Here is a 16,935-nt window from a genome sequence, read left to right on the forward strand (position 1 = left end):
AGCACACCTGCAGGATTGTGGGGGATGAGTGCTACGAGGAGCTCTTCATGAAATACAGTGACAAAACCCCTTCATCAGGACCACAGTCTTCATCAGGACCACAGCCTCCATCAGGACCACAGCCTCCATCAGGACCACAGCCTTCATCAGGACCACAGCCTCCATCAGGACCACAGCCTCCATCAGGACCACAGCCTCCATCAGGACCACAGCCTCCATCAGGACCACAGCCTTCATCAGGACCACAGTCTTCACCTGGACCACAGCCTCCATCAGGACCACAGCCTTCATCTGGACCACAGCCTTCATCAGGACCACATCCTTCATCAGGACCACAGCCTCCATCAGGACCACAGCCTTCATCAGGACCACAGTCATGTTCCTCCTTCCTTTCTTTTTCTGACTCTTCCTGTTCCTTCCCATCCTTGACTGGATTTCATCTTTTCTGACAGTATTTCTGACTGTTCTGCTGTTTATAATGAATACATCAAATTGTTTTTACCAGAGCTTCTGATTGCTCCTGTTTTTGTAATTTTTACTGTTCCTTGACCTGTTTTGTTCTTGTTTGTGTTTTTTTTTTTTTTTTGTGAGAAATCCCATTGTTTTTGACCAGTTCTGCTTGTCTTCATGACAGTGTTTCTTTTTCAGATGTGTTTTCCACGACAGTGTTTTCCAGAGTTTGTGGCAGTGCTTGTTTCTTGTTTTTACTGTTTTTTTTCTTTCTTACCTAAAAACTGAGTCACAGTTTGTGTCTTTCTGTTACCTGAATTGGACGTGTGTGTGCGTGTGTGTGTGTGTGTGTGTGTGTTGGTATTATTGTCCTGATGCTGTAATCCGGCCCCCTCGCAGCAGGTTTTTATGAGGATTATGAGTCCAAAGATGAAAACACAGGATTAAGCACACTCATGTCAACGTGCGTACGAGTGTGTGTGTGTGTGTGTGTGTGTGTGTGTGTGTTTACATGCGCGTGTGTGATTTTTGATCTGTGAGTTTGTATCAAAGTTGTTTTGACAAAATGACTAAAGGTGAGTTGGTGCTCATCGTTGCTGGCCACACACACACACACACACACACACACACACACACACACACACACACACACTAGTTGCTGGAGCTCTCAGCTCTGAGGATCTCACACCTCCACTCACACTCAGACACACTCTGAAGTGATGGCAGCTGATCTGAGGTCAGGGTTGCCAGCAGGACCCTCGGGGGGACGTTTCCGCGCTCCTGTCCTGAGCGCATTGTCCTCACGTGAAAGACGCCGTGAGAGACAGGAACCGCAAACAATGACACGGCAGTTCGGACGCCATGGCAACCGTCCCCGACAGAAATTTCAATAATATTATTAGCCGCCGCTGCCAACTTCCTGTGGCCAGGATTGAAAACCAGGCAACCGAGCGGACGCTCGGCAGGACGCCGTGTCAGCGGCAGATAAACACGCCGCCAATCAGCTGTCAATGCCAAGACACTGTGAGGTCCCCCAGACTGGAAAATTCCTATTATCTCTCCTTTGATATGGTCCAACTAAACAAGTGAAGTAGAACAGAGGACACGCCTCTATTTATAGAAACTGCCCACAAACCGTCTTCACTCGGCCTCTTTCAGTACAAATTCTTCACTTTATATCAGCTGTTGTTTCCATTGAACGGCTGGTTGAAAGGTTGAAATTAATTCATTATGAAGTGTTGCTGTGAACATCTCTCTATGAGTCAATATTAAAACTGATCAGTTTTTTTTATTTGAGTAATCAAGTAAACATCCTGTTGAACAGAGAACTCTCTCTCTCTCTCTCTCTCTCTCTCTCTCTCTCTCTCTCTCATTGATTCACATACACACAAACCAGCTGGCTTCATTTCAAGTCTTTCCTGCCAATGCTAACTATCCTAACACTGCTGACTACGTTTAAATGAAAACATCTGCAACTAGTAGCACACATCAAATCTACATTGTTGTCGATGTTTCCACTGTTTCTGTGTAAATGGAGAATCTTTTCAAAAGGTTTCTATATACATTTTTTCACAACCAGTTCTCAAAACTTTAAAAAATGAAAGTTTCTTAAAGCTACTAAGGTTTCACTGATAAACCAAACGAAGCTGCAGCCCTCAGCTCCTCCTGACTCAGCGGCCAGATGTGGGTTTGGGTTTGGCGTCCTGCTGGACCCGGACGCCGCCGCAGACCGGCGCAGCTCCGTCGTCCACGTTACGAGTCGGAGTGACTGCAGCAGCTGAGCAGTGAGTCGTGTTTGAGCCTGGCTGGTGTATTAATCCACCGAACCTGACTGGTCTTTAAACTGTTCCTTACAGCTCACACACAGCCTGTGTGTGTGTGTGTATGTGTGTGTGTGAGATTAGATAATCCAGGTTGATCTGCTCTCTCACTCTGGATCGGGGTCACAGATTAAGGACCCCCACAGATCCGTGCTGGTCAGCAGAGCTGCTGAGTGGCTGCAGATTATGACGACGTGCGACACACAGGTGGTGCCGCGCTCTCAATCCGCCCTCAGATGTTCCAGCTGCAGGAGCAAACATCTGTCGGCTGATTGCTTTTTTTCTAAGACCGATTATCGGGCGGAGGGCCTCTCCTCCACCTGTCTGAACTCTCTGGGTCTCAGCCGTCAGTCACGTGGACGACTTCACACTGCGCCGCCGCCGTGAGGCACTCACACACTGAACACACGAACGTACCGTGAGTGAACACATGAAGCCTTCAGGCAATGAGTCACAGCAGCAGATGAGGATTATGGGTAATGTTGCATTCACTGACCGGAGTGACAAAATCCGCAGACTACAGGAGACTATGAGAGAGAGAGAGAGAGAGAGAGAGAGAGAGAGAGAGAGAGAGACTCTCTCGCGCTCTCTGCAGTACATTTCTCAATGGGAGCCTTGTCCAGGGATCTCCAGCAGCCTCTGGGAGACGACCCTGGTGCCAACGTCCCAGACCACCTGACTTCTGAACAACAGCCAGTGGCGAGCAGTTCAAGACCTTCACAGTGGCCACATACAGGCCGTTCGTCCTCACTTTAGAGGTCAGGTAGCTTGGGTGTTGTGAAAGAGAGGTCTCTCTTCTGATTCCTGTTCATTCTGTCCATAGTTGATCAAGATGACACAGGTAGCCGCAGTTTGAAGCCAGAGTGCCTGTAGTTGATCGCAAAGGTCAATCGGTCCTTGGTACAATAAAGATCCTGTGGTCCAGACAGCTCCACCACAGAAGGGTGAAAGCTTGCTTGAACTTGATTTTCAGTATGAATACAGACTATGAAAGCCGGGCCTCATGATCCTTATGATGTTTTGGGTTTTCAGCAGGAGGTGTAAGAAAAGTCACCACAGGGATAACTGGCTCGTGGCGGTCAATCTTTCGTGGCGATGGCTCTTCCTATCACTGTGAAGCAGAATTCACCAAGCGTTGGATTGTTCACCCACTGATAGGGAATGTGAGACAGGTTAGTTTGACCCTACTGATGATGTGTTGTTGTTGTGTTGCTGCAATAGTAATTACACACAGCAGAAGAAATCACCAGTCCTCTCCGTGTGTTCTTTATCTGAGCTGCAGGAGGTTCAAAACAGTGAACTGATGCCAGAGCATGGAGGAAACCAAGTTGTAAGCAACCAGAGACCTCCCCCTGTAAGACAGCTGTAGCTGGACCCAGGTCCATCGAGACAATCAGACTCTCTCCACCAAACATTCCCAGGTCTATTTTTGGAAGTCTTTGTTTACTGAAAAGACACGGACACTGCCTTCTCTCAGTACTCCACTGCAGCCCAGCAGGTAATATTGGCTGTTGCCTCAACGCTACCTGAGAAGAAGCCCTTCACAAGTTTCTTCCCAGCAGAGTCCAGAGGCTCCTGTAGAACTCTATAATAAGACCATCAATCCCTGGACACCTGTTGATGTTTCCTCAAAGGAGAGGCTGGACTCCAGCGAGGCTGAGACAGATTCCTCCAGCCATGGTAGCCCCTCCAGGATCTCAGCTGTCCTGTAGGGTAACAGATCTCTGTCCTGAACAAGTCAGAGTAGAAACCAATAGTAAGTTTCTTCATCTGAGCAGGGTCTGTTAATATTGTTAATTTTTCATACTTAAGATGTGTCATTTTGTTGTTTTTCTTGGTTTTTTCTCTAGTTTGAAGAAGAAGCAGGTGGGTGCAGCAATTTATTTGATGGAGATGATTTGATTTTTGATAAAGGCCTGTTGCGTCTTTGTGGAGGAGTCTGCCTAAAACACTCTCATGGGCCTGTGATGATTGGTTGTTGTTCTTTTTCTGAGCTGACAGAGATGTGTTTTATGAATTCCCGTTCTGTGGGAAGTATTCTGCTTACAGAAAAGTTTAATTTGGGTTTTCTCCACCTCCACCAATTTGACCAAACTCACAAAGCCTCTTCTCCACCGTCTCCACTGGGTCCAGAAGACGGCAAAGGCCTGACAGGAGAGAATGTGCTGAGTCAGCTGGATTTCAAACTTCCAGTATGGCCGTGGCTGTGCTGGTGTTTGTAAAGAAATATCAGTGAATAAAAGGTGATGATAAGAGAAAGCAGCTGGCAGGATGGCGGACTTGATCAGTGGAATTTATCCATGCTGTCTGTGGCTTTAAGTGTCTTCCAGGTGCCTAGAAAATCATGTTCCAGCACCGGCATCAGCCACCGGGTTCTGGGTCCTGCTAACTCTTGGTTTAGGGCCCTAATCCCTGGTCTAATATGACCTAGTGAACAAACCTCGCCCCCACTGACTGACTTCCAGGTGTTTGAGCTGATGGACGTCCTGCTGTTGGTCTGCAGCAGATTATCTGGATGAGACAAATACTTCTACAAGAGACGTATTTCCCCAGTGAGTCGTAGGCTATCATGTGGGCGAGGAGGGATCGGGGCAACAGAGGGGGAGGTAGAGGAAGGGAAGAGGGGGCAGGGGCAAAACCAAAAGGCAGGAGGCAGGGAGACATTACATAAGCACTTAGCTGCATGAATATTCCTCAAATACCTGGCATTAGAGGACCTAATCTGCTTACAGAGACATTATGGGATGCACTCTGCTGCTGTGACAGGTGTCTCTGCATTAAGATGAAGATTATCAGGCCGCACTCATCTTCAGTCAGACAGGAGCTGAGCCCAGGGGGGATCGTAATCCACATGTGAGATTCACAGACTCCAATAACAATGCCATCACGAAAAGATGTCGAAATCAAGGAGAAAACACACAAATAACACAGATCAGTACAGAGAAGAACACAAAACGTCTGAAATCTGTAGAAGTCGCCAGAAGGAAGATTCAATGAACATAAAAAGATTGGAAATAGAACTAAACACTCTGAAAATACCAAAAAAGGACTCAGCCACAACAGTGATAACAGCAGGGTGAGATCATAGAACACTGTCACCACAACTGAGAAAAAAAAAACACAATTCAACATTAAATGTGTAGAATATCCTTAGTTGGCCATTCATTCAGCTACAACGCAGACTCAGGGGTGACGGGGAGCGTTGAACAGCTGGACGGTTCCCGACACCGTCAGTCAGTTGTGAGGAAAGGGGAGAATCACAGAGGACGACTTCACAACACTGATAGAGGTCCCTGAACGCAGCATCTTCTGGACTTTCCAAAAGCGAAAGAGACCAAGAGCAATAATTGCATTCATGTAACACATCGACACCTGCATGCTGCCCCCTGGAGGCTCCTCTGCTCTCTACAGGAGAACGCAGGCAGAGCGTTCAGCCATCAGGCTCCAGTATGAGGGATGCTGACACAGTCTGAAGCTTCAGACCTTCTAATCTGACGTCTGGTCCGGACCGGAGAGTTTCCCGTTCCTGCTGCTGTGGTTCAGACCGTTCACAGAGCTTCCTTCATGGACCAGGTTCAGTGGACAGCAGGCAGCACGGCACAGCCTCAGTTTGATTTCCCTCCTTTCAGTGTCTCTGGCTCTGCTGTGTGTGTGTGTGTGTGTGTGTGTGTGTGTGTGTGTGTGTGAGAGAGAGAGAGAGAGAGAGAGAGAGTTGTAAGTGAATGCTCCCCCACCTCCTGCTTCTCCACTTCCTCTCCATCCTCCTCTGTTCTCCTACCCCCCCCCCCCCCCCCACCTCCTCCTGTTAACTAAATAATGGATCAGTGTTAGTTTACATGCTGCTGACAAGTTTAGCAGATTTTCCTTTTAACCAGAGAAGCGTGTGATGATTGGATTAATGTTGACTCTGGACAAGGTGATCAGTTCTGCAGAGGAGCTCAACTCAAATCATTCAGTATTTATCATCATGAAGGTTTTGAATAATTTCCAAACTACGAAGACTTCATGATTCTGTTGACTGATGATTTAAGTGACATTATAATCCAGTAAAATATCATCACTGCATTACTTTAAATAATGAGTAGTTCCTAAAACTGAACTGTGAGAGCATTTACTGATATTTTATTGGGAATTTTACAGGAACTTTTAAAATCTGTTGGTTCAGCCTGATGCAGGGTCAAACACTGACTCCTCAGTTGGTTACTGCAGGTAAATAATACACTCTTTTTTGGAACTTGAACCTTAATCATAAAAACTTTAAAACTATGGTGACGAAAATGTTTAAAGCTTGATTCTATCGTAGGTGCATTTCTAGTCTTTGTTTTAGGTTTTAATTGTATCATCGCCTTGTTCTATCTGGTTTCATTCTGTTTATCTGTGTGCATATATTCCTTTTGCTTTTTATTTTTTTCTTGTATTCTACTGATTAATGGTTTTATGTATTGCATTTAATGCTTGTTTATTCAGTATGTTCTGTTCACTATCAGTGCACGTTTCTCCTGTTCGTATTATTAAATTTATGATTGTTTTATGCAGTTATGGACCCCAGGAAAACTAGTTGTCCCCCTGGTGACAGCTAATGGGGATCCAATCTCAAATAAATAAATAAATAAGTAAGTAAATCTGAGAATGTTAAAGCTGATCAGAAAAATAAAAATGTATGTTATCATTATTTTTTATAAATACATTTGGGTTAATTGCACATGTTATTCAATATAAATGATGGATTTTTGTATTTTGTATGACCTACCTTTTCTACATTCATACCTTAATTAAATCATTTTCTCTTTACTGTGTTTGCCTTGCAGACTGACAACATGTTTTTTTACATATTTTCCTATTGGGGTCACTGCAGCTGAGGTTCGCCTCGGGCTCCTCGTGACCTTCAGCCGGCACGGAAGAGACACAAACCCCCAAATTCACTGCAGTCGGCAGACGGCCGTCATTTTGGAGACATATGTAGCATCATGCCAAAAACTAAATCAAATCACATCAGCAGCAGCTCAACAATTGTATTGAATGGTTTCTGGCAGCAGCAAATATTAATGTACTGAATGGAGATCCACTTAGTTTAAAGGAGTGTTTTTACAAGGCGTGGAGGAGAAGGTCAGCAGAGGTCGGCTCTGGGAGCTGGCGTGTCGTTACTGGGGGGAGGATACGCTCGTGAGAAGGTAACATTACAGACATCTGTAACCTTGCTGTGTGATATTCTTCATCCTCCCTCTCAGAAACCCTTCAAACTTCTGGCGGCACCTGGACTTTGCTCTCAGACTCATGACCTGGGACACAGAGACGAGGAGTCCGGCTCTTGGTGGATCTGGAGGTGAACGAACCGGCTTCATTTATTCTGTCCTGTGATTCGCAGCCATCATCTTTAAATTCCCCGTGACTGTGTTTTCAGAGCGCCGCTGCTCTGATCCAGCTCTGATTGACGCCGGAGCCGCGGCGGCAACACAATGAGCCGTAATGAGGTTCAGTTCATGAGAGGCAACTGGGGGTCAGGAGGTCATCGATAACCCGGCCGTGTCCAGACGCTCGCCGTCTGAGGCCTTATCAAGCCGCCATGGAGACAAAGTTCGACCTTGGAGACGAGGCGAAACTACAGTGAATAAAAGACTGAAAACATGAGCTGAGTGTTGAAAAACTGCTCTCGGCATTTTATCCATCACATTTCAAGCGGACGGTATAGAAGAAAGTCTCACACCAAAAGAATGAGCTTGTTAAAGCGTCGCCACAGAGGCAAAAATAAAGATCACCAAGTCGTTTAATAGACAAAAAACTCACATAATACATATAAAAACAGCTACATGAACACATTCAGTGTATACCGTCACCTAATACATCCATATATATCGGGATATTCCAGTGGGACTCGGTCTTCTTCTCGCTCATTTTACACATGAAGAGAAATATTTCCTGGAAAACCAGAAGAGGCAGGAAGGCAGCTTGGAACCGGTTAACTTTGTTTGGAATAGCAGACGCTTCCTGTACGTGTCCTTCATAAATCAATAAATAAAAACCTCCGCATGATCTCAGGCTCACAAGCCGCTTCCCACTGCTTCCCACAATGCACCCTGTCATAATGCTGGCAGCTGGTGCCATGAGGACAAAGAGCGTCAACCTTCCATTCACTTCATACATCCAGGCTCAGAGTCAGTGTGAAAGTTGGGTTTTTTATCCTGAAAGGACAGGGAGGTGAAGGCTTTCGGCCTGTCATGACCGAGGGGCATTTTCAACATTCTGCTGAGTCATGATTTCCTCCAGATGGAGCGGTACCACCAGGCGTCAGCGAACGTCCAACTAGTGTTTAACAGAGGAGAAAAAAAAAACACTCAGACATGAACAACTTCAGGACACAGTGGAATAAAAAGCTCCCTTTAACAGGAAGAAGCCTGCAGAACCAGGCTCGGATGAAGAAGCTTTGTGCAGAACCAGACTCAGGTATGACACAGTTCCTACGGGGGAGAAAGGTGAGGCGGAGGTGATGGACTGTGTGAGTTTCCACTGTGGAGTCTGAAGCTTTATGGAGGATTCAGACTGGAACAGGAGCAGCTGCAGCTGAATTCAGATTATCAGCTGAGTCACTGTCCACACACACACACACACACACACACACACACACACACACACACACACACACACACACACACACACACACACACACACACACACACGGTGACAGAAGAGAGGGAGGAGGAGGAGCTGCCACTAGGTGGAGCCAGAGGTTGAGGGATGACAGATCCACACTCAGCCTTTCTGTGCTGTGAATAATATGAATTATGTGTATTGAAAATAATATGTACTGTGTATTTTTTGTTTTGTATGAATATCTGAGTGTTATTGTCTATTTCATAGTATATTGTACCAACTTGTGTATTTTGCATGTTGTGTACTGTTTATTGTATTTGCTGCCCTATATTTGATCTTTTAGGTTGTGATCACACTGATCTTTAATCACTCTTCATATTCTGCACGTGGACTTGGTCACCTTGTTGTCTTGTGGGGTGTTGGACTAATGGCTATCTGGAATAGGTTTCTCCTGATGCCCTGGTTTGTAATTTGATACCTGAATCTTCAGCTTGCAGGCCCCAAATAAATACCAGCTATGTCTCCTAATAAAAGCTGGCAGGATGTCCTCTGTTGTATCTCTGTTCAGGTGCAGTAGCCGGTCGTCTGGAGTGTTGACTCTGATCGAAGGATCGTTGTTTCTTCGCACTCTCCTCCTTCTCTCTGCTCTTTTTGTATCTCTCTTTTGCTCTCTCTCTCTCTTTCTGTTGTTCTGTCCTCTTGTCAGGTCCAGCAGATCAGGTACCGTATTCAAAATAATTTTAATACAGTAAGAAATCGTATCAAGAGAAGCTTTATACCTATAAGATCCTATCTGTCACACAATGACACTTCATTCTGCTGCTTTGCTGCTGAAGAGGACACACACACACACACACACACACACACACACACACACACACACACACACACACTCACACAGACAAGCACAGGCTGGGTTTCTTGGAAGTCACATGGGGATCAAAGTGAAAGTGAAAGCAGCTGAGAGGAGAGAGTATAAAAGAGAGAGAGAGGCTTCTGTGTTCATAAGGAAATAGAGGGAGCTCGACGGTTTGAGTGGACGTTAATACCTCTACATACATCCTGCTTTAACATGAGTGGAACACAAGACGATCCGATGGATGGAAACAACTCAGGTTTGGCTGCTTTTCAACTGTGATGCAAGTTTTCTGTTTTCTCTGATTAAACCCTGTGTGTGTGTGTGTGTGTGTGTGTGTGTGTGTGTGTGTGTGTGTGTGTGTGTGTGTGTGTGTGTGTGTGTGTGTGTTTGTTTTATGTGACACTGACTGACTCCTGTCTGTTCTCCTCCAACATGTCCCTCTAGACCGGCTCCTCTCAGTGTTCTGCTGTAACAGTGTGGTGGTTGGGTGTGTGTTCAGCTCAGCTGTGGGTCAGAGGTCATGAAGCAGACCTCAGGGAAGCCGCTGGAGAGCGGGGGAACACCTGTGACCTGTGACCAATATTTATTGATTACCTCTTCCCCCTGTCTCCCAGTAGCTGGTGTCCTTGTCCCCATGAACACCACCCTCCTGGGGACTTCTCTGGTTCCAGCTCCACACAGGAGGGCGGGGCAGACCAGGGAGCAGCAGTAACCATCCGATGGTGTCTCCTCCCACACTAACACCATCCATGTGCTGTGTTCCCTTTAGATGGACGCGTAGATGATCCTTCTTCTCAACCCAATGCGGGCTCCTCAGAGGCCAGCGCAGGAAAAGAGCAGACGGACCAGCCATGTCAGTTCCAACCGTCCCCTCAGGAAGGTTGGCCCACTGCTCGCCAGTCCAGGAGTAACAAACGGCATTCTGGTAAGAATCCAATTGGATGTGCGCCAGGATTCTGGCTGCATTAGGTCAGTTACTACATTTACATGCAGGCAATAACCCTTTCTTAACCGGAAAATTCACAATAACCGGGTTGTGCACATGTAAACACCTGCAAAAACCCAAATATGCTCATATTGTGGTTTTTAAAAACCCAACTATTACCCCCGGTTTACTCCTTTTCTAACCGGAATTTCTGGTCTTATAATCACGCATCGGAATATTCCAGTAGATAGGGACATTAAATACTGTTCTGCACATGTTTATCACAAGGAATCCTGGTCTTTTGAGTACAGGAGCTAGTTGTGATACAGCTTAACTGCCACTAAGTTAATAAAATGTGCGGAAACAATTGTTCAGTTCTTCTTTTACTGAAACAACAGTGCATCGCATCGTTGAACATATTACCACGTCTTGCTGGCTGCTCTTTGTTTAACAACATGCAGAGAGATCCTGTAGCACCCTTCTTCTCTTGTGGTGTCTGTGTAAAATAAGGTTGAACATGCAAACAGCACACCTAGTGGCATGAAGTGCAAATGCAGTCATGACGTCATCTGTGCTCCGTGGTTTGGATGGGGACATCCCGATTGATCACGCTGATCTTGTAAACAGGAGTAACTCTGTTTGTTTAAGCCTGTCAACAGGTTATTCCAAATGTTTCAGAGACCAGAATATTGACATTAATCCGAATATTGACTGCATGTAAACGTAGTCTATGGAGTCTACTTGGTTCGACCCAGGGCTGTGGTGGAGGCAGAGTGGGTGGATATATGGTGTGTGCATTCACTGCTACCCTCCGGTGCCAGTGGAAATTAGATATAATGGGTAAAAAGCATGGAATGAATGTTGTAGTAAGCACCCAGGTAGTGCAGCCCCTGATATTTGGTACTGATTGGTTGGGTTTTGGTTGGGCACTGTGTGGGTGTGCTTTCATCATGGAGTTTGTTGTATACTCAGTGGTGAGGCACTCCCTCTCTCTCTCCCAGTAGCTGGCCGGGTTTAAAAGTGAACTGCTCCACAATGAGCGTGGGGCTACAGAGACTACAGGAGTCGTTGGGCTGACTTCCTGGCAGCAGGACACTGAATAGAGAGTGGTTGCAATCTAGAGTGCGGCCTGGGAAGGCACTGAGGACACTACTTGAGAAAAAGATAACCAATAAAAGGTCAAATCTACCATGGACTGTGTCTATTCTGTGCAGACGGACTCTCTTCGACAACGACGGATGCCTCACGATTCTGCCAAGGAGAACCACCTGGATATTCATTACTAGAGGGATGCAGAGAGTCCAGCTCCGAGCTCAGTGAGGCTGGTCCCGACTCCATGCAGGAGAGCATAGTGGGCCAGGGCACAGCGGCCACCGATAGACGGCGTCCATGTCCCCATGAACACCGCCCTTCTGGTGACTTCTCTGGTTCCAGCTCCTCACAGGAGGGCAGGGCAGACCAGGGAGCAGCAGTAACCATCCGATGGTGTCTCCACCCACACTAACACTACCCGTGTGCTGTATTTTCCGCAGATAACAGCGACGATGACCTTTCTTCCCAATCCAGTGGGGGCTCCTCAGAAGACAGGGCAGGAAAGATGCCAAAGGCCCCGTTATCTGAGTCCCAACTGTCCACCCAGGGAAATGGCCCTACTGTCCTCCAGTCCAGGAGAAACGAACAGCATTTCGGTTAGAATCCAAGTGGGTGTAAACCACAATATGGTGGATTCTGACTGCAAGGAGTCTATGATCCATCCAAACCTGGTTCGATCCAGGCCTTTGGTGGAGGCAGAGTGGGTGGATATATGGTGTGTGCATGGGGGTATTCACTGCTACCCTCCGGTGCCAGTGGAAAATAGATATAATGGGAAAAAGCATGGAATGAATGTTGTAGTAAGCACCCAGCTAGTGCAGCCTCTGATATTTGGTACTGATTGGTCGGGTTTTGGTTGGGCAGTGTGTGGGGGTGTGTTCATCATGGCGTTTGTTCTATACTCAGCGGTGAGGCACTCCCTCTCTCTCTCTCTCTCTCCCAGTAGCTGGCCGGGTTTAAAAGTGAACTGCTCCAGGATGAGCAAAGGGGACTTGCTGCCAGCAGAAGACTGAGGAGAGAGTTGTTTCAGAATTGAGTGTTGCCTGGAAAGGCCAGTTGTGATATTTCTTGAGAAAAAGTTAACCAAAAAAAGGCCAAAACACTATGGACTACATCCATTCTGTGCCGTACGATGCACAGAGAGAAACAGAGTCGTTAGACATACGGTGCTAGAACGTCTGCTGTCTGTGTTCTATTGTAACATGTCTCTCTTCTACACAGGAGGGGGTAGCTCTGTGGATGAAACTGAGTCATCACAGGAACTTAAAAGAAAGAATGAAGTTCGTGCAGCAGAAATAAAGGTATGATAAGTGATTTTTGAAATGTCCAAACGTTGACTACGTTAAACAGTTTCACCCGGACTTCTTGATCTAATCCAAGATGTTTATGTCTTTCATGCCTTCACTCTCCTCACAGCTCATCATAAAAATGTTTGTGTTTCAGTTGCTCTTGAAAGGTGTAGGATTAACAAATTCAGAGATATCTCAGGGATCCACTGGGATTTCCCAGATAAATCTGTAACTTCTGACTCTAGCTGGAACTTGCAGGCTGCAGGGTTTTTTTATGACATCCTATCTTACTGAGTATGCATTGACACAAGGGCTGAAACAGGATAAACTGTCTACCGTTACTTCTCATCCTGGGTTTGCTGCTTCATTCTTTATTGTCACCTGATGTGTTTCACTGCAGAGGGCCCGAAAAGAACTGAAGCCTGTGCTACAACCACGATATCTGGAGTGTAAGTAGAAGTTATTCTCCTTACTGATCCTACTCTGTCCTTAATCTGCGACATGTGTGTGTGTGTTTTTTTAATAACTTTATTTAAACAGGTTTTCAGTTATATAAACAAGTAAGCAAACAGACATACAAAATGGCAAAGAAGAACATAATCCCATAACCCTCTCCATATACCCTCCCGTGGGACCAAAAGTACACTAAAGGAAGAGAGAGAGAAGAGAAAAAAAAGAAAAAAAAAAAAAAAAAAAAAAAAAAAAAGAGACCCATTGATATCTGGTGAAATTTCAGACTTGCATGGCCATAATGATCTTGGAAGAGTGATAATGACGATCAATAAGGCATGGGCAGAGCATGGCATAATTTAAGAGAAGGGGTGACTAGCATCACTGTTAAAGCTGTCAGTGTCGAACTATAATCTCGGTGGACCATTTAAACAGGTCAGCTAAGCCTGTCGTTCGGATGACATAATCTAGGAAAAATTTGACTTCTTCACAAACTCAATAAATGGAGACCACACTCTCACAAATTTGTCCTCTGACCCATTTAATGTATGCCTGATTTTTTCTAGTTGGAGTAAAGAAAGCACCTCCTGAATCCATCTCCTAAAGGGTGGACATTTGTCGGATTTCCAATTAATTAAGATCAACCTGCGTGCCATAAGGCTACCAAACGCTATTGCTCTCTTTTGAGAGTTTGTACTATGTGCTGCCGTAGGTACGACTCCAAAGATAGCCGTTAATGGATTAGGATTGAGAGATGTATTGCATAGAGCTGATAGACAATGGAATACAGAGCACCAGAAATTTGTGAGGCGGGGGCAGGACCAAAACATATGACCTAGCGATACTAAGTTGGCACACCTGGGACAGATGGGCTGAATGGATGGATATATTTTTGCTAGTCTGTCGTTAGATTAATGAATTCTATTAAGGACCTTAAATTGTAGTAACCCATGCCTAACACATATAGAAGAGGAGTGTATGTTAGTAATGCATTGAGCCCAAACATTATCTGTAACTGCGGTACCGAGATCCCGTTCCCAAGCTTCTCGTGTTTTAGTTTGCAATGGAGGGTCGATGCTTTGTATTATTTTATAACTCCGAGAAATTAGACCCCTATTCCATGGATTTAGGTTTAGCAAATTATGAGACATTTTTGTCTGGGGGCTTTGGGTAAGAGTGAAAAGATTTAGAAGCGAAACTGCGGACTTGGAGGTATCTGAAGAAATTAGACTGCGACATGTGTTTAATGACAACACAAACACGTCTGTTTTTTGGCAGATGCTGAGCGTTGGATGGAAGAAAATGGTGTTGAACCTAAAGAGCTACTGGAGTTTGTGAAATCCTTGCAGAAAGGTTAGCATACATGCTACATAAGCCACACATGATGTTATCCTCCCTCATTTTAACTGCTGTTTGTTTGTTTTTTTAACAGAAACAAAGCCGTCTGCATATTCCTACATATCGTCATGGAATCCTCTTTCACGCTTCACCACCGTGACTCTCAGTTCTGTGGTCACTGGACAAACGTTCGGAGCTCACCAAGTCATCATCAGTCAGCTGAAGATCAGACAACTGAGAGTGACTGAGCTTACCCCCAAAAACCAGCACCAGTGTGAGAGCATCATCCTTTTCTGTCCAATTACATCCAGGGCCGGGTCTGACGTGGAAGCGGCGATGAGGAATCCAGCAGGTGAAGCATCACATGGATTCATGGTGTTCATGCTCTGCTCACTTCAGCTGTTCCACATGCCGAAGTAGAAAGCGCAGTGCTGACTGTCCTCTCTGGTCTAAACTGAACATCGAATGTTTGTCTTTTCTGTCTCATCTTCAGTGGCTGCCACTGACAAGCGGATTTTTCTGGTTCTGCTGTATCACACTCGAGATGTCGACTACTCCACCGCTAGAAAGAGCTGCACAGAGAAGTTCCCCAGAGTTTTGTTTGAGTTTCACGTTCTCTTCCATGAGACTCAGAATGGCTTACTCAGATGTGAACAGAACAGTCAGGCCATCCGTGAATTAAGAGAAGCAATTTGTGCGCAATTTGGTATAAGTTAGATCAGAGGGCTGCAAACAAAAGACTTGTCTGACAGCTCAGATGCAGTTTTGTCTGTATGTTGGATCAGTGAAGAGAAATCATGAAACAACAAAGCTGTGACAGAAATACAAAACCGCTGACATGGCTGAAAGCATGGAAAATAGCTTCAGAATAGAAAACTGTTAAGCCACTTCGGTACTCTCAACAAGTAAAGTATCTTCCATTGTGTAAACCACTATGAACTGATTTTTAAAAGGTTGCAGGTCTCTTAGTTAAATTGATGCACTTGTAAAAAATGGAAACTAAGACATTGGCTTGATTTCATCCTGTCATGTCTGAGAGCATCAACATCTGTTTGTGTGTGTTTATTTGATCCTAATAAAAATCAGTGTGAAGAGGTCATCTGTTCTGTTTTGGATTTGGGCAGCAGACCATTAGTCCCACACACTCCAACGGTCCCATCCTGGTTCGGTCTGTTGCTGAAGTCTCACTCCTCTGGATGTCACAGCCGATAAACAAGAACTGACCACTTTCCGCTCTCTTTTAGAGTCAAACTCACTCTTTCCATCACGTCGCATCTCATTCTGTAACTCTAACATCAACAAATCAAATCAAATCAAATCAAATCAGATTTCATTTATATAGCACTTTTCATATTAATAAAAACAACGCAAAGTGCTGAACATTAAAAACTGTCATAAAAACAAAAAGAATAAAAACCGCACCATCAAACAGTATGCACCACACACACACACACACACACACACACACACACACACACACACACACACACACTCCCATTAATTTGCACAGAACAGAGGAGACATGGCATGGCACAGAGCATCTTTGGGAAAACACCACCAGTGGGGCCGCTCACACCAAGGGAAATCGAGGGTCAATTAAAACTGGGGCTCCAGCGCCCGACCCCCGACCCCGACAGACCAAGGGAACTCGCACACCAAAGTGTGGAGCCCCCAGGCCAGCCAGGACCAGAGGACCCGGGCACAGTAACCCCAGCATTGGACCAGGACCAACTCCCGGTGTGAAGGACCCCCCTAAGGAAACACTGGAATTAAACAGCTAAAACATGATAAAATATGACACGAAATTAAAATAAGATAATAAGATAGGATTATAAAGTAAAAAAGTAAAACAAGTTAAAAGTACATAATAAAATAGAATAAAATTACATAAATAAGAATGGAATAAGAGGACTATAAAAGGTCAGTTAAAAGCCTGATTAAAAAGGTGTGTTTTCAACCTCCCTTTAAAAATATCAACAGTCTCTGCGGTCCTGAGGTTCTCCGGCAGGTTGTTCCACAGGCGGGGGCATAGTGGCTGAAAGCCGCCTCACCATGAGTCTTGGTTCTAGCTTTAGGAACACACAATAAGGCACCGCTAGAGGACCTCAGGGCCCGCGAGGGTCG

The 16,935-nt window shown here is 45.4% G+C and overlaps 1 protein-coding gene across 3 annotated transcripts; it reads left to right on the forward strand.

Moving 5' to 3' along the window:
* Nucleotides 1-9,830: 9,830 nt before the first annotated feature.
* LOC115384474 (uncharacterized) lies at nt 9,831-15,910 on the forward strand. 3 transcript variants are annotated; one of them, XM_030086745.1, is made up of 9 exons: nt 9,831-9,973; nt 10,487-10,642; nt 11,857-12,057; nt 12,175-12,330; nt 12,956-13,035; nt 13,424-13,472; nt 14,752-14,826; nt 14,906-15,163; nt 15,305-15,910. In XM_030086745.1, exons 1-9 carry the CDS (start codon nt 9,931-9,933, stop codon nt 15,526-15,528), a joined length of 1,242 nt encoding a protein of 413 aa, XP_029942605.1. In that variant the 5' UTR covers nt 9,831-9,930; the 3' UTR covers nt 15,529-15,910. The 3 variants fall into 3 exon arrangements, 2 of the variants coding, with proteins under 2 accessions (XP_029942605.1, XP_029942606.1); XM_030086746.1 differs by having other exon boundaries at nt 11,857-11,958; XR_003930882.1 differs by having other exon boundaries at nt 11,857-12,342.
* The last annotated feature ends 1,025 nt before the right edge of the window (nt 15,911-16,935 follow it).

Source organism: Salarias fasciatus, unplaced genomic scaffold (assembly GCF_902148845.1).
Source record: "Salarias fasciatus unplaced genomic scaffold, fSalaFa1.1, whole genome shotgun sequence".
NCBI lineage: Eukaryota > Metazoa > Chordata > Actinopteri > Blenniiformes > Blenniidae > Salarias > Salarias fasciatus.